The sequence below is a fragment of the Rattus rattus genome, chromosome 6, assembly GCF_011064425.1.
Source record: "Rattus rattus isolate New Zealand chromosome 6, Rrattus_CSIRO_v1, whole genome shotgun sequence".
NCBI lineage: Eukaryota > Metazoa > Chordata > Mammalia > Rodentia > Muridae > Rattus > Rattus rattus.
In genome coordinates, this window is record NC_046159.1 from 98,975,187 (window position 1) to 99,000,195 (window position 25,009).

The 25,009-nt window shown below is 47.2% G+C and overlaps 2 protein-coding genes across 2 annotated transcripts; one reads left to right on the forward strand and one right to left on the reverse strand.

Annotated features, from left to right (window-relative positions):
- The first annotated feature begins 1,750 nt into the window (after positions 1–1,750).
- On the forward strand, positions 1,751–17,330 carry Trpv6 (transient receptor potential cation channel subfamily V member 6). Its single transcript, XM_032906677.1, has 15 exons — positions 1,751–2,086; positions 10,067–10,164; positions 10,309–10,431; positions 10,784–10,921; positions 11,219–11,345; positions 11,621–11,783; positions 12,231–12,377; positions 12,456–12,668; positions 12,941–13,027; positions 13,127–13,203; positions 13,524–13,689; positions 14,042–14,108; positions 14,833–15,101; positions 16,166–16,272; positions 16,588–17,330. The coding sequence occupies exons 1-15, from the start codon at positions 1,959–1,961 to the stop codon at positions 16,877–16,879; spliced, it is 2,202 nt and encodes a 733-aa protein (XP_032762568.1). The 5' UTR covers positions 1,751–1,958; the 3' UTR covers positions 16,880–17,330.
- Positions 17,331–17,443: 113 nt separating this feature from the next.
- Positions 17,444–24,720, reverse strand: Ephb6 (EPH receptor B6). The gene is made up of 16 exons (XM_032906676.1): positions 24,496–24,720; positions 24,118–24,182; positions 23,094–23,856; positions 22,307–22,462; positions 21,689–22,039; positions 21,377–21,501; positions 21,046–21,208; positions 20,576–20,690; positions 20,276–20,328; positions 19,989–20,108; positions 19,642–19,889; positions 19,194–19,367; positions 18,566–18,715; positions 18,150–18,343; positions 17,872–18,027; positions 17,444–17,760 (listed from the first exon to the last, which is right to left on the reverse strand). The coding sequence occupies exons 1-16, from the start codon at positions 24,593–24,595 to the stop codon at positions 17,652–17,654; spliced, it is 3,042 nt and encodes a 1,013-aa protein (XP_032762567.1). The 5' UTR covers positions 24,596–24,720; the 3' UTR covers positions 17,444–17,651.
- Positions 24,721–25,009: the final 289 nt, after the last annotated feature.

Below are 25,009 nucleotides of genomic sequence, written 5' to 3' on the forward strand. Positions count from 1 at the left end.
TACTACACCTAGATACTAGATGCATACCACGTACCATTTTTACATGCATATGAAACATAAAACAGACACATGTACTCCCTGCACCATGCACGTTCCATGGAAAGCACATATTCCATGTATATATCATTCATTAAACATACAATACATACAATGCCAACAAACACAATGTATACAATACATATTCCACATACACATATACAAGACCCCTATACATCTCATACAGTATCACAGTCAACTCAAAGCTTGCACGCAAAAAGCACCACAGACATATCAAAGGCACATATATAATACACATGCCATATGTCAAACACATGGTGCATACATAATACAGCACCCAGAGCATAGGCATACTACACACACATGCAAACATAGCGCTTACACATAAGACACTAACCATAATACAACACACACACACACACACACACACACACACAGAACCTGGAGAATGACATACAGACACTTGTGACTTCTGACAGCCAACTGCCATCCCAGATCACTGAGCCCCTGGAAGGCAGCAGAATTTTGAATAAGGCAGAGCTTCTCTGACTTCTTCCACAAAGGGAAAATAAGCCAGATTTATCTGCAGGTAGGCCTCTGTTGCAGTCCAATGCTGCTGCTGCTGCCCAGGGTACCTGTGACTATGTCTGTGGAAGTCTTAACTCTGCAGCAATCTCTTTGCCAATTAGAGTGAGTACATTGCCCAGTACTGGGTGAGCTTGGGCTTCCCTGTCACTTCTCTGACCTTGGGGATTCACTTTAGCACTTGGAACCTCTGTTATCTCCATGGGCAAAATATGGATAATAACTGCCTTCTAGGCTCTCTGTGAGTTTGTGTAGACACACTCAATTGTAGCACACGGTGCCAGTGGCAGTGACCCAATGTCTTTATGGAGGAGTTGCTAGATAAAATACTCTAGAGCATCTAAAATATTTATATTTGTTGAAAAATACATTTTTCTAGGCATTCTTGTAGCTTTGATTTCCAAGCAAAGTCTCACTGTGTAGCACAGGCCGCCCTCTAACTTCCCGTTTTCTGCCTCTGTGTGTACAGGGCTGGGATTGGGACCAACCTGTGTCTTACTTGGTAACCCACCTACCACTAGAAGCTGGGTCTTCCACCACTAGATTTTATACCCTGACTCACCAGCCTGGGGATGGATATATTACATCTTTAAGTGGTGGTAATGGAGACAACCCAAGCCAAAGACAAAAAGCGTTTCTCAGAGACTATACTAGGCTTATAATGCTTACGTGTACTGTCTGGTTCTTTACAGAATCCAGTGCCAACTCAAAGTTAGTGAGAACTCAGAATCTTTGCTATTTATACAGGTATTCAGGGCCAGGTGGGACATTTAACCCCGAGAGAACTTAAATCCTCAGAACTTCAGTAAAAACAGACAGAAGCCCCTCCATCCTGCAAAAGGCCATTTCTTGCTTTCCTTCTCCTCACTGCCAAGAGTCCTTCAAGTGAGACTGACTTGTCCAGGCCTTCCTAGAAAAGGTCACTAGATATCCCAAAGTCCAGGAACCAGCTCTTTAATCTCTTTGAAGACCTAAGAACAGGGGAAGAGTTCCAGGGTGGAGAGAGTTGCAGCTGACGCATGGCCTTGGTAGGCAGGACTTTGGGTTCTGTCTCTTTAAATCTCAGGTAATTTGGGAGGAGGGAGGGAGTGCCCACACAGCTCCTGCTCACTCCCAACAGGAGCTCCGATATACAAGCCCAGCAGATTTCCAGCTCTGCCAAGTAGAACAAAGCAGGAGCCCTCTTCGGACTCCTAAGAGCAGCCACGGGAAGCCTCACCAGCTCCACAGGTGAAGTAGGAGGCGGAAGACAGGAGACGGGACCTCTACAGAGAGAGGGCAGGCCGGCTCTTGGGGATGCCAATGTGGCCCCGGGGTCGAGCCCAGGTGGGGTCTGGCATCAGCCTCAGCCCCCCAAGGACTCAGCCTTCCACCCCATGGGGTGGTCACTGCCCAAGGAGAAGGGGTTAATACTCTGCCTATGGAACAAGTTCTGCAGATGGTTCCACAGACGAGAGTCCTGGGCTCAGAGCCGAGACGAGCAGAACCTGCTGCAGCAGAAGAGGTAAGTTTGCCATCTGCTTCTGTGTCTTCTACTTCTGCAGCAGCAGGGCGTACCCCCCACCTCCTCCCAGCTTGCTTGAGTATTCTCTTTGCACCCTGTCTGGACAGTCTGTGCCCCTTGTAAGCACTTTCTCCTGAGTCTTGGCCCAAGGCTAGCTGGCCAGGATGTCAGGTGGGAGGTTGCCTGGGCACAGTTGTTAGTTTCTTTTAAGGTCCCATTCATTTCTGCAGGTTTCTTGTGAGTACATCCCCAGGAGTCAGGAACCTCACTGCCCCTTGTGAAGCCTCTACCCAACAGGTGACAGTGGCACCATAATGTCTGATGTATCTTACTCCATGCTCCCACAACAAACTATGACAGAAATACATTTTATACATAAGCATGCATGTAGAAATGAATGTGTGTGATCGAACAAATAAAACAATAATAAAATATGGCAAAAAAATGTGAAAATACATATCATTCCTGTGCATTTGTCTCCGTTACTTGGAGGAGTTTAAAGACCCAACAACGCTGAGTTGCAGCCTGGAGTGTCTTCCTCTCTATTCATGGGTTGGTATGGACTCCCGGACTCAACGCCATAGATGTTCACTATGGTCTCTTTCATAGTAAGCGTAGGCTAGGGAGTCTGAGAGAGAGTCTGGAGTTTAAGCCCTTAGAAAATCTCATATTTTGATTCTATCTGTTAAAAATAGACTTCCCTCTATTCACTGGATACCTGTTTCTCATTCATGGCATCTTAGAGTTGGCTCTGATAGCAGGAAAATGGGTGATCCACTGGATCTTGGGCGGAACCTGTGAGCAGTCTTCTCTCTGACATTGCCAGTGGGGTTCCCTCACCCATTTGGTGACATGTTTAAAGGAAGTCCTGCTTTTGTGGCCTCCCTCCAAGGCAATTCCGTGACAGGTAGCATGTATGTATATTCACAGAGGAAAGGCTGAAGTTCTTGTCTTCAGGTTTTCCTCCATCTTTGAATGCAGGGCTTGTCTTAGCCTGGCCTCAAGGCTACCTGGGGTTTCCTATTCTTTTGATTAACATTCCGTGGTGGGATGTGCACCTTCTTGGAGCTGCGGCTTTCCTGTCTCTCACAGCAGCCACCCACCTCTCTCCCCCCAGGCCTGGGAAAGTGGGGGGTAGGGCACATGTCTGGCTGATGACATCTGAGGACAATAGAATGGCATTGTTGTTAGAGAATAATTCCTCATTGGTTTCACTTCTCCTCTTCCCACTCTCAGGACCCTGTTGCTGAGGGCATCAGGCAGACTGCAGAAAGGTCATGGGCTTTGAAAGAGGCAGGTGAGGTTCCTACATCTCATATACAGGAAGAGCAAAGTAAAGGAGTTGGGTCCGAGAAGGCAGTCTGGCTAAGCATATGTTACTTGCCCGCATCTAATCTGCATCGATCTCTTCCTACCTTCTGATGGGCCTCGTCGTCTGCAGTGTTAGGCTAGGAAGGTCTATTACAACCAGTAAGAGGATTCTCCTCCCCATTTTTCAGATCACCACATCTGGTTCCAGAGTTCCTTAACCCTCTTCTTCCCAGACAATTGGTGTCCATGGTAGTGGCCTTCTTTGGATGGTCCTTCCCAGAAGGAACTGAAATTTCCTAGGAGTTTCTTGGCCTGAGAGGTCAGCTATACACAAGGAAGACATGGCAGCAATTAAGACAAGCTGGGGTGAGCACTTCAATTAGCACTGTGAACTGTGAAAGAATCTCGTCGTCTATAATGAGTACCATCACTGGTTTATCTGATATGAAGTCAGGCTTTGGAGGGAAGGAGATTCTGTTATCCCCGTAAAGGCAAGTTAGAGCTCAAGAGAGGAGGCCCAAAATGCAATTCTAGGAATCGGACCAGGTAGGATTTCACTGTGGATGGTCTCGCCAGAAGGCATAGCTTTTTAAGAACCCTGTAAGATGAGCAGAGGGAAGTCAGCCTTTTTCTGTGTGATATACTTTTCTTGGGTCTTAATCACGCAGCTCCCCAGTTTAAACCCATACTAACTGAATTCTCAACTCTTTCTCGTTTCTTCTAAACTATTTTTTTCTGGCCTGAAGTCTCATTTCTGTATATCCAATGCATTAAACATCGATTGAGCATAACTCATACTCCATTAGGTTTCTGGGAAATTATCATAGTTTTTGCTTCTCAAGGAACTTGTGTTCTGATGAGCAACGTGTACCAAAGTGCATGCTGTCCCTACATATCTTCAGATTAAATCAAGCTCAGAGGGGAAATACTAAGACAACAAAGTTATTTTGTTGCTTATATGTGCTATGTAAACAGGTTCACGGTAGTTACGTCAATACTTATCAGGTATTTTTCTCTGTCATCATTCCTAAACAATATGGTACAATAGCCATTTATAGAGCATTTATATCCCATTAGGCATTATTGGTTACCTAGAGATCATTTAAAGTACACAGGTGGAAGTTAGAGAAGTGATGCATACCTGTATACTCAGTACTTGGAATACTGAAACGGGACTCATAATCCTAGATAACAGAGTGAAACTTTGTCTCCTAAAATACAAAAGTTAATACATAAGATGACTATTACGGCTTTCACTTGTAACCCCAGGACTTGGGAGACTGAATCAGGAGTGTTGCCACAAGTTTACCACGGAGTACATACACATTGAGTTCCAGGCAAGGCTGGGCCACAGAGTATAGTCATAATCTTAAAAGTGCACTATGAATATATAAACTATATGCAGATATTATATCACTGTATGGAGGGGACTTGAGTTTGTATGAAGTTTGGTACAGAGTGGGATCTTCTAGAACTTTTCTAGAAGAAAGGTCCTACAGATTCTGGAAGAATAACCATACATATGTTAAAAGGGTGAAGGTCACGCAAAAGTTTGAACAAGTGTTGAGGGAGTACAGAAAGAAACTGTCCTATCTGGTATCTGATTTCTGCTAGTGTGGGGTGTGCTGAGAACTTCACGGAGGCTGCCCAACCTGACTTCCCACCTCTACTGTGCTGGCATTTTCAGTTCCTGGGAGGACAGGGAGTCATGCTGGATGTTTGAGTTGGGTTACATAGATACCTGTAGAAATAATATATATGAGGTGAAGTGTCTGTGCAGGCTAAGCTCTGACATTTTTCTGTAGTTCTTGCCTTGATAAACACACACACAGGTACATGTTCACTTGCCCAAGAAAAGGAGTTTTGGCAGGTAAGAAACAGCTTGGTTCCAAATCTTGAAAGAGCCATGTTCTCCAGATTTTGACTTCCTCATCTTATCTCAGCTGGAGGGAGGCGGCTCATGAGTGCCCAGTGTATGCCATGTTACCACACATGACTGATCTTTCTCATCTGTGGTCATTGCTCTGGGCCTGACCCCCACCTCCCAAGAAAAATCAGGAAGAGCCATAAAAACTAGAAGAACCACATCGTTTAGTGGAAAGTGCCTAGAGCTATGTTCTTGGTAATCAGGTCTGCTTTTTAACCCTGTGAGATCTTCTGGCAACTATTTAACCTTGCTGCCTCAGTTTCCTTTTCATTAAAAACAATGAGAGAATTACTCAGCTGGTGTTGTATGGCTATAGAAAGCAAAGACAGCATTAAGTGATGTTGCTTTGGAAACTGAAAGGCAAATTGAACAAATGGGATCATGGCAGAAATATATATATATATATATATATATATATATATATATATATTATGTAAAAAGGCAGCTACTGAGGATGATGGCAATCAGTGGGGCTATGGCGACCTCCTCTCAACAGAAATGAATCTAGTCAGAGTGAAAAATGCATGTTCCTGGCAATCACATAGTATTATCCCTCACCATCTACTGGTGTCTACAGTCATCTCTAATGGTATTTGTAGAGAAACTCATGTTTATCCTTAGAGACCCCCACTTCTGGACCTAATTAACACAAAGAAGAAGGACAGAGAAATAGCTAACAAGGTACTCTCGTCTCAGCTCAGAGTCTGACCTGCTTGGACGAAGCACTTCAGAGTACTCACCCTGAGGCTCCATCTGCTACTTGAACAGATTAGATTGCATTTCTGAAAATTGCTGCTCTTCTGATTTGAACATTTCTCAAAACTCAGTGGATCCTTCCTTGTTTCCCAGAATAAACAACAGACATGACTCATCTACATGGCACACATAGACTTATATGTTCATAAAAACCAGAAGCAGAAGGTTTGGGAAGCCGAAGTCATAGAGAAGCCAATGACTCTTATTTTGGAAGCACAGTGTTGGGTTTGAACAAGAGAATACTAACTTATGTCCCCAACAAAAACAATATGCTAGATTTTGTAGATTTTGTGTCAAGAACTCCATTAACTGAGTTTTCCCCAAGCCATCACAGAACTGAACGGTTCGATTTTATACTCAATTGCCAAGTAAAACAAAATGTTGAAGAATCTTGAAATATCCTTCATGTTTTTAATAGCTTCCATTTCTCTTTGTTACTCTGTCACTACAGTTTACATGATTCCACAGTTTTGTTTTTTCTTACTTATTTTAATTATTAAAAATATTTTGTATGTTACTAGGAAATATCCATGGAAGTTTAATTGCTCTTCATATAAAGAATTTTTATCTTAATAAGTTATGAATAATTGCACCTGTACATCAGAGTTTCTCTATCTTGGCACGGTTATCACTTTGGGCAGAATAATTCTTTGTAGATGGTCCTGTGTGGCATGTTCAGCATTGTGTCTTCCTCTTATTCCCTGTCCCTTAGTTGTCCTCTAACCTCCCTTGTTAGATTGCTGTTAGAGGATCTGTGGCATTCTTTGGTATACCCTGAATCTCTTTTTGGAGCCCAGAAATTGTGAGGCAAAACTACCTTAGGAAATTAGGGCTTTCTCTGCTATCACCTTGTGGTCCTATGTAGTTACTACAAGTAATAGTCTGGGACGTGCTCCCTGACCATTCCTCCTTCATTTTCCTGTATTCTGGAGTTTGCAACCAGAGGAGGTCATTTCTTATAAACAAATTGGGCTGGATTATAAGCTGCTTCTTTACTTGGGTGTGGTTTGACTACATTGCCAGATAAGGTACGGGGCACTTCTTTCTGTTTGATTTTCTGATGAAGAATGGATAAGTTGTTACTATAGGGATATCGCAAAATATTTCATAGGATATATTTATAGAATCGGAGGGAGGTAGTTGTGAATGGGTATGATCAAAATACACTGGGTAAATGCATTATATTTTCAAAGAATACACATAAAGTAATACTGAAATAGTTGTATATCTAAGGTTCAATCTTAAATAAGCATCATATAATTCTTCTCAGGATATGTAGCAGGCTTTGGTCTTTCCCAGGACTACTAGAATAGCAACAGACAAAAGGAAGGATTACATAGGGACATATGGGGACAGTTGCCAGCTTCGGAGATGTGTCATGGACAAAAGGAAACTCTGTGATTTCCAAGTGTAGAGGAAGAAACATGTTATTTACAACACAAAGATTAATATGTTACAGCAAAAATGAGACCATTGGAAAGAGTAAAAATGTTTGAGGGGTAGTGGTGGTGGTGCTGTGCACGAGTGTGTGTGTGTGTGTGTGTGTGTGTTGGACGAAGCCTTGTGCTGACTCTAAAATAGGTATGTAAGAGAGCTTTGCGAGAATGGCTGGAGGCATGGTTAATGGTGAAGAGTATAGAAAACTTGGAAGTGTTTCCAAGTCAAACCCTGTTTCACATTTAGATTCTATGTTTATTTAAGGTTGACTTAGGGGGTGGTAGATAAAGTCAACAAGGAGGGGGAGTAAAGCCACCTTGGCACGACCGCTGATTCATCCATTTGACAACGATCATAGTGAGCATCCACAGCACACTAGGTGATTTTGCTGGGCACAGGACTGCAGAATGCACAATGGACAATCACTGGGTTAGGGGAGTGGATTCAGGAAGAAGCAGTCTTGTGGGCACAGGCCCAGCGAGAACGGTGTGCTCTGTGGGGCTGAGGCCTGTGGTAAGATTGAAATGCCAGGTGTAAGGAGTGAGGGGGAGGATCACAGAATGGAAAAATAGTTGCACAAAGACCGTGAAGGGCCTCTGTGTTCCTTATCCTTGGGCATTGAAAGACCTGTCGGCTTTTTGTGAGCTGTGACTGCACCACCATTTAGAAAGACTATCCTGACAGCAGAAAAAAAGATGGGCTAGGGGTAAGTTGGGCACAGGAAAACCAACTGAATGTCTTGTTAATCCTGCTCCAGAGAATAAAGATGTGGATTAATGAGCTTTAGTAGCAACAAAAGAGAAAGAACTATATGGAGACAGAATCTAAAATGATTGACTGGAACGGGTTGCTGCCCCTGGGCCTATGGTTGGAGGAAATAAAAGTCACTTTCTACTCTTTATTACTTTTCTGCCCCCAAGTTTACAGTAAGATTCTTGCCACTGCCAACACTTTAGGATGCGAGCTCTTTTACAGATCCTTTTGTATGCCGTGTAATCGGCTATCTATGGATAAATATAATAATTGCTTTTACCCTCATGGAAAGACTAAATTGCTCCAAGCTGAAAAAAAAAATCAGTAAAATCGGAGCCACGTGTTTTAGTTGGGGTAAGACGACAGAGGTGATTTACAGAGCCAAAGGACATACTTTTTTGCCTCAAACACATAAAAGTAAGATAATAAGTAAGGAAATCTCAGGGGCTGGGAGTTGAGGAAGGATCTGAATTCATTATTGGATGCACTCAGAAAGGAATGGAAGGGGAAAATGAGAACATTCACATCCACATGAAATGCATGACAAGAGTTCTCTAAAACAGATTCTTTAGAATCCCCCTCATCTGCCATTGTTGGTCACCATTTATATCTTCACAGGTACAAATGGTAGAGCTGTAGTAGCACCTAAGACCCTATAGACAGGGTCTGAGAATGACAAAGGACTTGACTGCCTCAGGTTTAAAGTGTGCTCTTTAGAGGCTGGGATTCCTTGGATTTATTACTTCAACAATTTCACATGCATGAACCACACTCAATAACTTTTGACTTAAGAAAGATTTCCTGAACTTTCATTTACCCAAGAATCCATTGTGACTCTTCCTAAACTGCAGACCTGGACATATTCAGGCCAAAGGTAAACTGAGAGTTGGAATCTTATATTAATTTGCATAAGATACTGGTCTCCCATAGGAATCCTGATTTACAAAAGAAAAATTGTAGATATTAAGATGTGAGAGGAGAGAGTGGGAGATATGAATGACCACTGCCTGGAGCCAAGATTTCTCAAAAGCCATTGTTGTTTTTAGATCGAGTTCTAAGGATACTGCCAGAGAACAGGGTAAAGTAGAGGGAATGAAATGTCCCACACTGAAAGTCAAATAGCAAGGCACCTTATAACAGAAGAAAACCCACCACTCTCTGCATGTCGACTTCCTCCACAAATATGACGGAGGACTCCTTATACCTCTAGTACATAGAAAACAGTGCTTATCGTGCAGGGCAACCGTAGGGCATTTCTGAGTTGAGAATAAGATCACTCCAGGCATGATGAGGTCATGGGGTGAATGTATACCTGAACAAAACTCCTCCCTTTTGGTTCCATGTGCATATATATATATACATATATATATATATAAATATCCATACACATATATTTATATATTTATGAAATATGCATACTTTACAATTATATAACATAAAATATACATTATGCTATATAATAAATGTGTTATTTATAATATATCATATGTTGTGTTATAATATATATTATATAGTAATATATCATTTATTTTCTTATTCTAGTACTATGGGATAGAAAACTAATTAGGGAACTCGCTTACACAAGCTAAATGGGCAAAGTCAGTTTAAGTGAACTGAATAATTGGGAGAAGGTAGTTGGTGACCCTTACCCTGTAATGGACCCACCTGCCTGGGTCAGGAACCTAGGTAGTCCATTGTTGTTGTTAAGACACACACCTCTGAGTGAAGCCTTTATAACATGTCCTGCAACTGGGTGTGTTCACTGTTATTACCTTTCTTGTCCTCTTTCCTGGTAGGATCTGGGAGTCGCCTCTTCTTCTAGCTGCCAAAGAAAACGATGTCCAGGCTCTGATCAAGCTGCTCAAGTTTGAAGGATGTGAGGTGCACCAGAAAGGTATGCAGTAGAGTTCTAGCATTGGTGTGTAGTTTAGTACCCCATCCTACACACTACCTTAAGAGAGTCCAAGACCTAGAGTCTGTTTTTTCTCCATTGACTGCCTAAAGACATTATATGTTCTTTCCCCCTCTCTAATGCTAGGAGCCATGGGGGAAACTGCACTTCACATAGCCGCCCTCTATGATAACCTGGAGGCTGCCATGGTGCTAATGGAGGCTGCCCCAGAACTGGTTTTTGAGCCCATGACTTCAGAGCTATATGAAGGTGAGGCCTGGGGAAGGATGGTAAGCTGTTTTTCAACAACTTCAAGTCGATAATTTGGGGGAACCTGAGAAGTCTTCTGAAGATCCCTAATCTTTATTATAAGTCACCAAGTTGTCCTTTTGCTAAGTCCTGATGACAGGTCATTATATCTGGTCCCCAACCTTTCAGAGGCCCAGAGAAGGAGAAGAATTGGATAGAGGGAACAAAAAGGATCTCCTGGGAACCTTTAACACCCACAGGGTCTCTCTTATCCATCCCAGATGGTGACACAAGGAAACTATGGGAACACATGGAAGGGATTTCTTCAGAGTCTTGGGAACAGATATACAACTCATAATTCTTTCTTGGCCAGGTCAGACTGCACTGCACATTGCAGTAATAAACCAGAATGTGAACTTGGTCCGTGCTCTGCTTGCCCGAGGGGCCAGTGTCTCCGCCAGAGCTACAGGCTCTGTCTTCCACTACAGGCCTCACAATCTCATTTACTATGGTAAGAGCCAGGAGCAGGCTCAGAGGTGGAGAGCAGGGTGGTGGTGAGGAGGGAAAGCTCAACAAGACCCTTTCCTTGGTTGTATCTTCTGGGAGGCTGGGAGTGTAGTGTTTGTAAAACTTTAGGTCAGAGACCAGTTTCCCTTAAAACCCTCTGTATTGTTCTTTCCTGAGGTTTTTGTTAGTCAAATGATCCCAAGCCACATGCTGAGATATGGGAGCCTAGGAGGCTATTGTGGGCCTAGAGGCCCACATCTCTACTGGCTGTCTCCTACCATGGATTTCTTTGTGTCCACAGGAGAACATCCTTTGTCCTTTGCTGCCTGTGTGGGTAGTGAGGAGATAGTTAGACTGCTCATTGAGCATGGGGCTGACATTCGGGCCCAGGACTCCTTGGGTAAGAGCGGGGATGAAGAGAAAGTGCTGTATTCTCTCTGTGTCTCTGTCTCTCTCTGTGTGTCTCTGTCTCTCTGTCTCTGTCTCTGTCTCTGTCCCTCTGTCTCTGTGTCTCTGTCTCTGTCTCTGTCTCTCTCTGTCTCTCTCTCTCTCTCTCTCTCTCTCTCTCTGTGTGTGTGTGTGTGTGTGTGTGTGTGTGTGTGTGTGTGTGTGTGTGTGTGTGTCAGGGAGAAGAGAAATACTCAGATGGAGAATGAGACATCAGGGAACCTGATAGCAGCCTCTGTCTTCCCAGGAAATACAGTATACACATACTCATCTTGCAGCCCAACAAAACCTTTGCCTGCCAGATGTACAACCTGCTACTGTCCTATGATGGGGGAGACCACCTGAAGTCCCTTGAACTTGTGCCCAATAACCAAGGACTCACCCCTTTCAAGTTGGCTGGGGTGGAAGGCAACATTGTGGTGAGACCATATCCTAAGATGTCTTTAATGCCCTTCTTTTTACATGACTGGGAAAGAAGAGAACTGAGAACACACCTTAGATCCCATTCTCACCTTTAACTAGGATCTGTTTCAACCTATGCCTTTCATGTTTCCTGGTATTTTTTTTTCTGCCTATTTACTCTAATTAAAGTACTGAGAATTCGTGTTGTGTAGACCTCATGCTGAGATTTTCTGGAATGCCCAAGCCAATTTGTCCTTTCCAGAACAGAGAAAATCCTCTCTTACCTCCAGGCTCTGGAATGACTCCTGGGGCAAGATAAATCTAGGATTCTGTGTGACATGAGTTCTTTGGTTTTCCAAAGGCTGCAGTCTTTAAGAGAAAGCCAACATCTTCTCTAGTCCTTTCCTTCTTGGCTGTGCTATTCCATTCAGCTGGGAGGCCTGACCACCTCAACTCTCTTTCAGATGTTCCAACACCTGATGCAGAAGCGGAAACACATCCAGTGGACTTATGGGCCATTGACTTCCACACTTTATGACCTCACTGAGATTGACTCCTCAGGGGATGATCAATCTCTCCTGGAACTTATTGTTACTACCAAGAAGCGGGAGGTACCAAGAAGCGGGAGCACAGTCCTTGGTGAGGGGTGATAGGGTTGTGGAGATACTTTTCTATTCTTTCTGTTGCAGGCTCGCCAGATCCTGGACCAGACACCTGTGAAGGAACTGGTGAGCCTCAAGTGGAAGAGGTATGGGCGGCCCTACTTCTGTGTGCTGGGTGCCATCTACGTGCTTTACATCATCTGCTTTACCATGTGCTGTGTCTACCGCCCACTCAAGCCCAGGATCACTAACCGCACCAACCCCAGGGACAATACCCTCCTGCAGCAGAAGCTCCTTCAGGTGACACCCTGGTAGTGACAGACAGTATACTAGGCATCTGCTTTTCATAGCGCTATCCCACTTTCTTGACTCCGTACCAGCATTTCCCTATCACTTAGATCTCTCCTAAGAGGACAAAGAGTCCACATACCCACACAGAGACACACATACATTCTGACTCTGGGAGCAGAGTTTGAGACTAGCTGAATCTGATGGGCTAGAAAGAATCGGAAACAGCCAAAGACCTTGAAAACAGACAGAGACAGGTGATTTACCAAATATTTCCCCCCTAGGAGGCCTATGTGACCCCCAAGGATGATCTCCGGCTGGTGGGGGAGCTGGTGAGCATCGTTGGGGCTGTGATCATCCTGCTGGTGGAGGTGAGGTGTGGGTAGAATCCTGGTGGAGGCTCTCTGCCCCAGGGGCCCAGTCTGCATTCTGCTCTACAAGTGCCTTTGTATCTTTATGACTTCTTTCAGATTCCAGACATCTTCAGGTTGGGGGTCACTCGATTTTTTGGGCAGACCATTCTTGGGGGGCCATTCCATGTCATCATGTGAGTGTCTCCTTCATCTCATTTCCATCCTTCATCTCATTAGAGCATTCCCCACCTTCCCTCATCTCTGAGTTCTCTCTGCGATGTGTAACCCCAGAGTGGTGAATGTGAGAAGGCTGAGTCTGACAGTATAAGTGGTTTTAGCTGCACTCTTGTTACTAGGTTCCCAGGACGAGTCTGGCTTCTTTCTCTTTTTGTTTTTTCCCCGGAGCTGGGGACCGAACCCAGGGCCTTGCGCTTGCTAGGCAAGTGCTCTACCGCTGAGCTAAATCCCCAGCCCCTGGCTTCTTTCTCATTACACCTACCTTCCTTCCCCCCAGTGTCACTTATGCCTTCATGGTGCTGGTGACCATGGTGATGCGGCTCACCAATGCAGATGGAGAGGTGGTGCCCATGTCGTTTGCTCTGGTGTTGGGCTGGTGCAATGTCATGTACTTTGCCAGAGGATTCCAAATGCTGGGTCCCTTCACCATCATGATCCAGAAGGTTAGTTCCTCCACCATGCTTCCTAATAAAAAGCCTCAGACCAAGGTCAAGCAAACACTTTTCCAGAGGGCTGGGCAGGACATGTTTCAGGTCCTGTGACCCTAACATAGTTCTTTTTATATGTTTTTCTTAGTGCCTTTCTTTGAAAAAGTTTAAAATCCTCTTACAAGCTTTTAAATCATCCTTAGTTTAAGAACCTCACCAAGACGGGGCCAGGCAGACTTAGCCAGCAGGCTCTGGTTTGCCCACCCATCCTGGTATATGGAGCCAGCAAATGTGTGGGGTGAGAATTGCTGGTGTCAGGTAGGTAAATGCCCTGAAGGGAAGGTCCTCTGCCTCCTCCTCTTTGTAGATGATTTTTGGTGACTTGATGCGATTCTGCTGGCTGATGGCTGTGGTAATCCTGGGATTTGCTTCAGGTAAGTTACCAGGAGGGAATCTGTGGGAGGAAGGGCTTCGAGGAGCTTAGAGGATACGGAAATCTTCACACTGAACTTGGAGGGAGGCCAGATGTTACAGGAGGCCAGGAAATGTCTAATGATGGACGAATGCTGCTCAGAAGGGAAGGACAGGCGTGTCAGGGACAGAAGATTAGGAACACGAGTCTTGTAGAAAATAGTGGAGCGTAATGATTTAAAATTTATCAGTTTTGTTCTGATCAGGAACAACTTCAATAAACCTGCTAATGTGGAGAGGGGAAGAGCAGGGGCCTCAACCCTACACAAAGAACCACACTATGGGCAACTAAGGAATGCTGGGAGAAGAAATATTCTTCCCCAGGAAAGAGTATACCAACTTGTTAGCCTATACCAAAGGGTCAGCCCTGATAACATACCTACAAGTAACATTGTAAAACTGAACCAGCCATATTTATGTATTTATGAAAAAATATATGAAATATATCAACAATTAATGAAAAGAGGCCATGAGTTTGTTAAGAAAGGCTATATGGGAGGGTTTGGAAGGAGGAAAGTAAAGGGTGGGCATAAAGTAATTTTATTGTCATCTGGGAAAATCAAAGAATTTAAAATGTATTATTTAGAGTTGAAACCACAATATGAAAGGAATAGAATGTAAATGGACAAGTGGTGGGCTCTTCATGATACAGTTGCCATGGTAACTCTCACCCCTTGGGTGGAGCAGCCTTCTATATCATCTTCCAGACAGAGGACCCCGATGAGCTGGGCCATTTCTATGACTACCCCATGGCACTGTTCAGCACCTTTGAACTCTTCCTCACCATCATCGATGGCCCTGCCAACTATGACGTGGATCTGCCCTTCATGTACAGCATCACCTACGCTGCCTTTGCCATCATCGCCACACTGCTCATGCTCAACCTCCTAATTGCCATGATGGGTGACACTCACTGGAGAGTTGCCCATGAGCGGGATGAGCTCTGGAGAGCACAGGTGAGCCCTCTAGTGGTTAGGAGGGTTACTGCATCTACCTCCTTCCCTCTCAAGAAACTGGCCATGCTCGGATAAAAGGAGCCATTTGTACTCCATGTGTGGTTAGATAGGTTTTTGCATAAGTTACAAAATAATGAAACATGTCCATGGGGATTTAATTAGCAACAAAGAGCACTTCTGGAAACGTTGGGAAGGATTTGGTATAGTTTTCTCAACAATTAAATCTTCGGTCTTTTCTAGAAATAAAATGAACAAATGGCTAAAGCTATATTTGGTCAATTTCGTCCCTAAGTAAGAATGGAACTATCTAGTCTTCTTCAACATACTGAAGCCTGCAAAATTTGACCCAGAAAAATTGAAAGTGTTATAAATAATGACATTAAAAAAACCCCTCTCTTTAGCGGCAGAAGCTATCCAGTCAGATCATTATGATGGGCACACATAAAAGACAATGAGATGAATCGAGTCCCCATTTAAAAATATACCTGGAAAAGAATTCATCCCACCAAAAATAATTTGAGCAAAATAAAAATGGAACTATAAAACCCTGGAAAGCATTTAACTGTGATGTGTGGAAATTGAGTAAAATCGTAAGCTGGCTAAGAAGAGTTTGCTGGAAGAAATCTTTTAAAATATGTGCATATTAGGTTTCCAAGTGGGATGTTTATATTTTCAGATCACTTTATGCATGCAGGGTCAAAACATTTCAAACCTGCGAAACTCCTTTTTGCTTTCCATGTTCTTGCCTGTACCTGGGATCAAGGTCTCTCCTGAGAACCTTACATGCCACCTGAACCTCACCTGGCTTTACCATGGCTTTCAAGTCAGAGGATAAAGAATTGTGGGGTCCAAGTCCCATTTATTCTCTTCCACAGAAGAGACTCTATTAAGGTCATACTGCCATCTTGGTTTGGGGGCTTGCTTCCATTTCTAGAAAGCCACAAGTACCTGAGTTTTTCTGTTACTAAATTGTCTTCCCTCTGCCTGGCCCCTGCTCCTCTCCCTGACCTCCTCAGTCAGCACCTGACCTCCTCTCTGACTTCCCTTTCTATACCTAAATAAAGGTTGTGGCTACTACCGTGATGCTAGAACGGAAGCTGCCTCGCTGCCTGTGGCCTCGATCTGGGATATGTGGGCGAGAGTATGGTCTTGGGGACCGCTGGTTCTTGAGGTAAGCGATGTGGTATTCCCTAAGCAGTCACTTTAGATGATGTCTTGTTTCTAGATGATCTATGGAAGTCTGCATGCTTCCTAGCCCTCATGTTCATTGTCTAAAGTGTGGCTACTGAGGACAAGATTCTATTTGAGTTTGGGCCCCTAAGCATCGTCAGAGCGGAGCCTGCAGCTCTCTGAGGCCTGGCCTCTGAGTGGTTGCTGTTCCGTGTCCCCACACTGGCTACACAAAAACGTCAACACTGGTGGGGCTGGATGACAAGTGTTGAACTTGGATCTTCTTTTCAGTAATCCCTCCTTCCACTCTTTCTAGGGTGGAAGATAGACAAGATCTCAACAGACAACGCATCCGCCGCTATGCACAGGCCTTCCAGCAACAAGATGACCTCTACTCTGAGGACTTGGAAAAAGACTCAGGAGAAAAACTGGAGATGGCACGACCCTTTGGTGCCTATCTGTCCTTTCCTACACCCTCAGTGTCTCGAAGTACCTCCCGAAGCAGCACCAATTGGGAAAGGCTTCGACAAGGGGCCCTAAGGAAGGACCTTCAAGGGATAATCAACCGGGGCCTGGAAGATGGGGAGGGCTGGGAGTACCAGATCTAAATGTTGGCTCTCACCAAACATCAAACGGAATGAAAGAAAACCAGTTCAAAACTAGAAGTCATCCTGCAAGTCCAAGGAGAAGGGGGAGGAACATGCTAAGGAATGTACACTGGCAATAAATCCTTCAGAGCTCCACAACTCCATCTTGGGGCAGAAAGAAGAAGATTCTGTGGTCCTTGCCTCAACCAAGCATTCCTTGTTCTCTTATGGAAGCTCCCCTGCACACCAGAGCACTTTAAAGACAGGCTTCCCGTCACAGGCACCTGTCTCCACCCAGGTCTAATAAGTGGGAGGGCACAGAACTCTACCCAGAGTGCTTCAGAGGACCGGTGGAGAACATTCAGCTTGTGGGAAAGCGTGTGATGGAGAGATACAGGCACCAGTCTAGGGGTGGGGAAACTAGGCTGAGCCTTGCCACCTTCCAATAAAGTCATTTCCTGATCCCCACCCAGCTCCCTTTATGTTTCAGTGAACTTAAGCACTGGCCCACCCTGTCCTGCAGCTCTGCTCCTCCTCCAAGGCCTCCCGAACCCTTCTTTGCAGACTGAGGCATGGACACACCTCAACTTATAAATTCCCTTCTTTCCCTTTAATATGGGGGAGGCTGTTGGAAGAGCAGGATTTGGGGGTGCAATGTCCAGAGGGCTGGGTTTAATGTGGCAGGCATGGAGGCTGGAATAGAGTCTGGCTCAGTCTCACACGCCCCTCCTCCACCCTACGGCCAGGGCTGGGTTGGGGCATCAGCGGCAGCTCACAGATTGCTGACCAGGCTTTACACTTCCACCGAGCCTGGCTGCCTCAGGTGCTGCTGGAGGAGCTGGATGTTGTGCAGTAGTTTCTTCTGGTGGCCAGCTAGGGTGATGCCCAGGCCTGGCAGGTCTCTGGTGGGGAAGGAGTGGATCAGACTTGGGCCAGCATCTTTAATAGCCCAGATGTACCCTGTCGCCTGGGGCCCAGAGCGTTCACCCTCCCACCTCACCAACCCTGCTTACTCCAGGCTGAGCTGAGCCACATCACTGAAGGTGGAAAGACCAAACTTAGAGAAGTTGTCCTGGTAGCACTCTAGTCCAATGGCTGAAAGCCAGGCCTGGGGAGAGTCCAGGCAAGGAAAGTCCAAGGCCACAGGGTTCAGGAGAGCCTGGGAAGGCCTAAGGTGGGGAGGAGCAAGCAAGTCAGGTTTCCTCTTCATCTTACTATCTCTGCTCAATTTTCCTTTTGGTTTCTATCCACCCTCCCTGGCTTTCCCAGGCTCCTGCCCCAAGCTTCAGACCTGTCCCCGGAGCCCCCTTCAGCCTGGAGGGTATCAGGCTTGCGTATCATCTTGTCAAACGCGGCTACGAGCTGGTCGAAGTGAGGCCGACGGGCACGGTCCTTCTGCCAAGTGTCTAGCATCAGCAGATGTAGTCCAGTAGGGCACCCTGGAGGTGGGGGCAGCCGGAACTCTTGCTCTATTGCATTTAGTACCTGCAGGTCAAGAGGAGCATGTGATGAGAAGCTATTGCTGGTACAAATGTTAGAAAAGTGGAGAATGGGCTGATTTGGCATGAAGCCGAGGTGGAAAGGGAACTATAAGATATGGAATATTCCAGTCACAAGATCTTAGAACGGAATGGCTCCGAAAAGGGTGGGCTTGGGATATGAGACCAGGGTGGGAAATGAGCAAATGTCTGTCTGTGTCACATTCACCTCCTGCTCACTCATGTCCCAGTAGGGCCGTTCTCCATAGCTCATCACTTCCCACATGAGTATGCCAAAGCTCCAGACATCGCTGGATGTTGTGTACTTCCCGTGTGTGATGACCTCTGGGGCTGCCCAGCGAAGCAAGGAACTTGAACCCTAAAGAGCAGAACCATTGGTAAACTAATAATAGCCACAGTGAGCATCGCATTCATTGGGCAACTTAGATGCTTAGATGTCTTGGGTATCTCCCATCAGCATCTCCTTCGAGCCCCTTAGCCATCGAGTAGATACACACTGAGATGGAGAATCAAGGTTTCAAGAACAGAAAACTGCACAAGGTCATGGGGCCTGAGTGGGACATTCGGATTTTTAACATCACTATGCTGGTTCTGCAGCCTGCATGACCTCTGTATTGACAGCAAGTAGGAACTTTTACCAGTCTCCCAGGCTTCTTTTTGTTCCCTTAGCTTAAGCCCCATAATTGCCCTTAGTCCAGGCATCCTTCTCCTCACTGCATGACCAAGCCCCTAACTCCCAGGAACCATGATATCCCACCTGTAGCACCCGTCCTATATTCTAGATTTACCCCCAGCACCTGCTGACGGGCACTGACCCTCCAAGATCCTGAGCTTACCTGAGGACTATGGCCAAGACGGGCCACCTTACACACCAGGTGGCTATTCACTAGGACACTGCGGGCTGAGAGTGCTCGGTGAACAAAGGCAAAGCTGGACAGGTACTGCATGGCAGCAGCCACACCCCGCTGCATGGCCACCAGCTGCAGGCTACTGAACTGGCCCTCTCGCTGCTGAAGAGCAGAGGACAGAGGTCACCAGCAGGGTAGACACCCCGAAACACACACACACACACCAGCAAACGGGGGCAGTTGGGGGCAAATTTGGGATTCAAAATGGCCCATGAATGAAGGATGAAAATCATGACAGAGGAAAGGATGGAAAAGCCAGGGTGGATGATGGTTCATCCCACGAGAGAAGATGTGACAGGGGGAAAAGGCTCTGTCTTCCGGAAAGCTCCAAGCTTTCATCCACCCATGGACCTTCCTTCATCAAAGCAGAACTGACCCTAAGGAAGCTGTCCAGGGGACCAAGCTCCATGAGTTCTGTCAGCACCATGACAGGCCGACTCCTAGTGACTACACCTTCCAGGCGCAGGATATTGGGGTGCTGGAACTGGCCCAGCAGGGCTGCCCGACCCAGAAAGGTCATCTTCAGGCTCTCAGCACCCCCTGCCCACAGGGCCTGGATAGCCACAGACTGTTCCCGCCTTCCCCGGGGTTGCAGTCGGCCCCGACGCACTTCTCCAAAGGAACCTGAAAGAGTAAATACCGCCATGGATAAAAGTATCGATGTGTTCAGCTGTGCTACGAAGGGATCACTAGGCCCTCGCAGACACCTTTCCCCTTAAATACCTGCCCCAATGACTTCCTCAATCTTGATATATGTAGGGTCAACCTCTCGAGCGAGCTCTCTGATGGCCTGGCAGGGGTCGTCATACGTGGAAGGGTCAATGTAATACTTCACTCCAAGTCCTGAAGAGTATAGTGTGCTATGAGGGTATGCTGTAAGCATGAGTGCCCAAATACCCAAGACACACCCTTCTACCTCTGGAAGATGGTGAGGAAGAAGAGCCCCTTCCTCACCAGGCATGTGCCTAGAAGCCCACAATCCCAGCCACAGTCCCTCTCCCCTTCCCAACCTGGGCTGCTGTACTGTTGCAGTTGTTCTGTGTAGCCGGTCCCACGCCGCTTCCTGGGAGGCAAACCAATAGCCTAGAATGATACTTGTTTCTGTCGGCTTGCATTGGCCCCAACCACCCTGGCCAAGCAGGCAGCTTCCCAGCCCATGGGTCTAAGATTGAGAGGACTCTGCTAGGCCCCTCCTTCCCACCTTTGCAATGAACTAGTAGAAGGATGTGCGAAGTGCTGCAGGGGTTCCTGGGTTTGTCAGGACTTGAATGGTACTGGGGTAGGTTGGATAGGAGTGACAGGGGCCTCACCGCTGGAAGATGACAGCCAGTACAGTGATGGCTGCCAGTAGAAGGAAGGCCAAGGCCCCCAGGATGGAACCAATCACCAAGGACAGCTTCTCTGGAAGCTGGGAGGACAGCTCACCTGAGGGATCAGTGGTAGAGTCACAGGGAGGATCCAGGCTTTCTTTGTGTCCACATGCCTCTGATGCCCCCTGGACATCCACAGCACCACAGGCATACATGTCACATGTACATTCATCTACTTGTGCATCCTTCCAATTCTCCACATTCAAGGACTATCCACACTACATGCATTCATACCCACAACCCCACTCATATTAATTCTAGAGCCTCCTGCTCTACTCATCCAGCCTCTAAAGTCAGGGGTCACCCACAACATCCTCCTTTCCCAGACACACTGGTCTGGAGGATGATGGGACAAGATTTGTGGCTTTGAGAGTCTCAGGACCCAAATGCCCATCTAAGCTTCCTCTCACCTTGAGGCAGTGTCTGAAAATAGACTTTGCCCCCATAGGGGCCATGGCCAGCCGCAGTCCGTGCTCGAACCTGGAAGCCATAAATGTGGCCAGGGCTCAACCGTGTCACAGTGGCAGTGTTAGTCTCACTGGTCATGGTGAAGGAGTGGGATTCATCTTCTGCCTAGGGACAACAATCACTCACTCATTTTGTCCCTGCCTTGTCCCCACTCTTCCTCTGTGATATCCCTGGTGCCTGAGGTTCTTGGCACCTCTTGCCCTCCTCCACAGCCATGCCATTGCAGGGTCAGGCTTGTCGTGGTTGAGAGTTCTGCCCTGACCCCCTGCCCACCTGGTCATAGTAGCGCAGCTGATAGTCAAGGATGTTCCCATTTGTTTGTTCAGGCTGTGGCCAGGATACTGTGATGCTGTTGGCGGCTCGGCTCACCTGGTGCATCACAGGGACTGCAGAAGGAACTAAAGTGCAGGGTGGAGGATTATTGTTGGGGGGTCTGGAGTCTCTGAGAGCAGCAGCACCCAAGGGTGGAGGGGATAGAGTTCAGAATGTGATGTCTAATGCAGGCTGGCTGAAAAGCAGGCATGGGGAAGAGGGGATCCGAGGTGCTGAAGCAAGCTGTCCTTAGAGGGAAGGGAAAGAGCTCACCTTCATGGCTGGTGCTGACATTGATGGCTGCTGCCTGGGGAGGGTCAGGGCTGAGCTCAGACACCCCATTGACAGCCTGCACTTCCAAGATGTATGGCACGTGTGCTTGGAGCCCCCCAACTAACACTCGACTCTCGGTCAGGCCCCTCTGGCGTGGGTCGAAATGCACCTCATCCCTGCAGCGGCGACACATTCCCCCACTGCTGGGCTCTTTGTGACCTCCACACTCCTTGCAGACAACATTGAAGAGCAGGTCCCCTCGTCCGCCCAGCTCCTGAGGCAGGCGCCAGTGCAGCATAAGTGCTGAGCCTTGCACCTCAAACCAAAGCTCCCGGGGAGCTGATGGAGGACCTGGAAGGGGTGTATTGGGGGTGGGGATTATGAGGTGAAGGTGATTTAGGGATGAAGGAGTACAGAAGGTGCAGCCAAACGGCAGAAAGTGGGGCCAGAAATGAGTAGAGAGAGAGGTGTGAGTCATGAGGGGAGGGGATCAAGAAAACAGGAGAATGCCAAGTCATTCAAGTGAACTCCAAAGATCTTTCACCCCCCAGTGTTCTTAGGTCCCCTAAATCCTCTCCCATTCCCTGATTTAATGTGTCAAGCTGAACTGAGACTCACCAGTGCAGGGAGCCTCTGGTGGGTCAGAACTGGCCCTGTAGAAACCTTGGAGACAGGGGCAAACTGGGGCTGCAGGGTCAGGGGAGTGGCTGCGGGCTGGACACGGTGAGCAGGGGACATTTCCAGGCAGAGCCTTATAGGACCCCTCAGGGCAGGCTAAAGAGGCAAAGGGGAAAATAAGGTGTTGTGTTAGCTTCATCCAATCACCCTGAGTTTCTAGTCATCTGTATAAGGTGTCTTTTGTTCCTCGGAGCTGCTTCTCTGTCCTGAGACACAGTCAACACCTCCTGCTCCATGCTGCATAGATCTATTTAGTCAGTCAGGGGGTACAATTCATTTCCACTTATGAATAGTTGGGTGTGCTAGGGGCTGTAGGCAGGGCAAGCCGGGAAGTAGGTGTTACTAGCCAGGATACCTAAACTCTCTGTAGTCTTGTTAGCCGGTTAGCCTATCTGCTACTATTAGCCTACCTGCCTCACAGCTACCAGCTGACGATGAATCCTTCCCAGCCAGGTTGATTATGCGCACAGAGGAGCCCCTATGAAATAGCCCAAGATCGGAGCAAACTTTTGCTCTCTGTCACTTCTTGGGCCTATGGTCTCTGGGCACAAAATATGGAAAACTAGAAATTTCAGAGCAGTCCGATGAGCAAGTCTTGTAGAAAGTAAAATCGGGGAGAACGGAACCTTTCCTGAGGAGGCTTATGTTAGGTATTTTGTGGACAAAGCCAGATTTGGAGTGTTCAGGAGAGAAATCAAAGCCAAGTGCCTGTGGGAAAGCGTCTCACCTTGGCAGAGCTTGTCTCCACGAGCAGGCTGGTGTCCGGGCTGGCAGCGACAGCCTCCCACAGCTACCATCCACCTTCCTTCCCCATTACAGTGTAACCTTGGTGGGCTGCCCCCTGCCTGGCCTCCTACACCATCCTCCTCGGGTTCTGCATGAGCTACACAGGTGCCTACAGCAGCCACTAAGGAGGCACCTCCAGCTCCGCTGGCCTGCGTCTCAGGAAAAGAGGCAAAGGCACGCAGGACGGAGGGACAGGTATAGGAGAAGAGCTTGACTGCTACAAGGGCCAGGCAGGCCCCCGTGTCCTGGAAGGCCACATAGAAGCCACGCTGAGTAAGAGGACCAAAGCTGCGCTCTTTGACATTCAGCTGCAGTCCCACCCGCTGATCAGTTCTGTGGGGTCCCACAGCCCAGGAGGAAGAGGAAGAGGAGGCGGGGAAACTCTCATCTGCTGCAATTGTGTCCACTTTGGTCCAGCGTTTGAGGTGCCAGGCCGAAATACTGTCAGGGCTGTCTGGCTCTTCAGCCTGCCGGTAGTAAAGGGTGAAGGTCTCTCGGCAGGTACCCCCACTCACGCCCAGGCTAGAACAGGCTCGCACAGAGAAGTGAAGACGGATGTGTGCCCTCTGGGCCCCTCGCCGCTCCACAAAGTGTGTCTGTAGCCAATTGTCCTGCCCAGAACCGGGAGGGAGCCCTGCGACGTGGCATGCTTCGAAGGTCCGAGTCAGACGGCGCTGGTCATCTAGAACACTCACCTCATCCCACTGCAAGGGGACCAGGAAAAACAATAACTGCTCAGAGTTTGCAGAGGGAGGTGACAGTGGGTCACTGTAGGGCTGTATCTGTTACACTGAGCTTTAGCATGAATGACAAGCAAAACACACAGAGGATACATTGAAATTCTGTTCCCTACAATGGATGGAGTCTTATCTCACACCTTTGATCGAGGATTTTCTCCCTCAATTCCCCTTTCTGGAGTATAATGTAGGCCAGAGGATGAGTTCAGAATGAAGAGTTGCACTCACCCCACCTGGTGGGTAGGTGAGCCAGCCAATCTCAGAGGTCTCTCCTGTGGTATCCAGCAGCACCTCTGTTCCGACATAAAGGGACACATTGTGTAAAGCCTCCAGCTGGCAAGGCTACTCCCACTCCATTCCACGGAAAACCAAATACTGTCTGTCTCTCTCAGATCCATTTAATTTGCCTGCAGGAGCTCAGTATTTATGAGGATCCTGAGTCTAAAATACTTGATGCGAGTTCTGTTCACTTTCCCCATAGCTTCCCTCTTTCCTGCTGTTTTAGTCATGTATCCCCATCTCCCCCTCCTGAACGCCCTCCCGTACCCCTCCACTGCACCCAACTCTATTGGCTGATGGGACTCTCCTGCCTCCTCTCCTTCCTACCTTCCAGAGCTAGAACTGAGGGCCCCAGAACCAGGAGCCATAGACTGTACACCATGCCCGCCACTCTGCTCCCTGACCCAGCCGTGTCCTCAGAAGCCATGCGGTGTCTTCGGCACTCCCACCATTGCCTCGGCCACTGCCCTGTTCTGAGGCGCAGCTATGGTTTTCGGAAGACCCGGTGTCTACAGTCAAGCTTGTTTCCTTGGGAGGACACAGGATGAGAAGACGCAGAGAGAAGAAGTCATTTTCACACACTCTGTAGGTGCCTAATAGCTCCTGTCCTACAACCCTCAAACTGCCCCTGATCAAACCTTGGGCCTGTAAGAGTTGACTCATCTGGTTCTTTTATGCAAATTCCACTTTCCTGTGGAGCAGCAGTTCTCAATCTGTAGGTCCTGACCCCTTTAGGGGTTGAAGGACCCTTTCGTGGGAGTCACATATCAGATATTCTGTATAGTAGATATTTACGGACCCTTTCATAGGGGTCACATATCAGATATTCTGTAGATATTTA

Excerpts from the sequence above, each read along its gene's own strand:
- Trpv6 (XM_032906677.1), top strand. The coding sequence starts at position 1,959 with ATGGGGTGGTCACTGCCCAAGGAGAAGGGGTTAATACTCTGCCTATGG. Across the intron at positions 10,165-10,308 it reads ATGTGAGGTGCACCAGAAAG|GAGCCATGGGGGAAACTGCA; the intron begins GTATGCAGTAGA and ends CTCTAATGCTAG. Across the intron at positions 15,102-16,165 it reads ATGAGCTCTGGAGAGCACAG|GTTGTGGCTACTACCGTGAT; the intron begins GTGAGCCCTCTA and ends ACCTAAATAAAG.
- Ephb6 (XM_032906676.1), bottom strand. The coding sequence starts at position 24,595 with ATGGCTTCTGAGGACACGGCTGGGTCAGGGAGCAGAGTGGCGGGCATG. Across the intron at positions 23,857-24,117 it reads TCACCTACCCACCAGGTGGG|TGGGATGAGGTGAGTGTTCT; the intron begins GTGAGTGCAACT and ends GTCCCCTTGCAG. Across the intron at positions 18,344-18,565 it reads GGGACATGAGTGAGCAGGAG|GTACTAAATGCAATAGAGCA; the intron begins GTGAATGTGACA and ends CTTGACCTGCAG.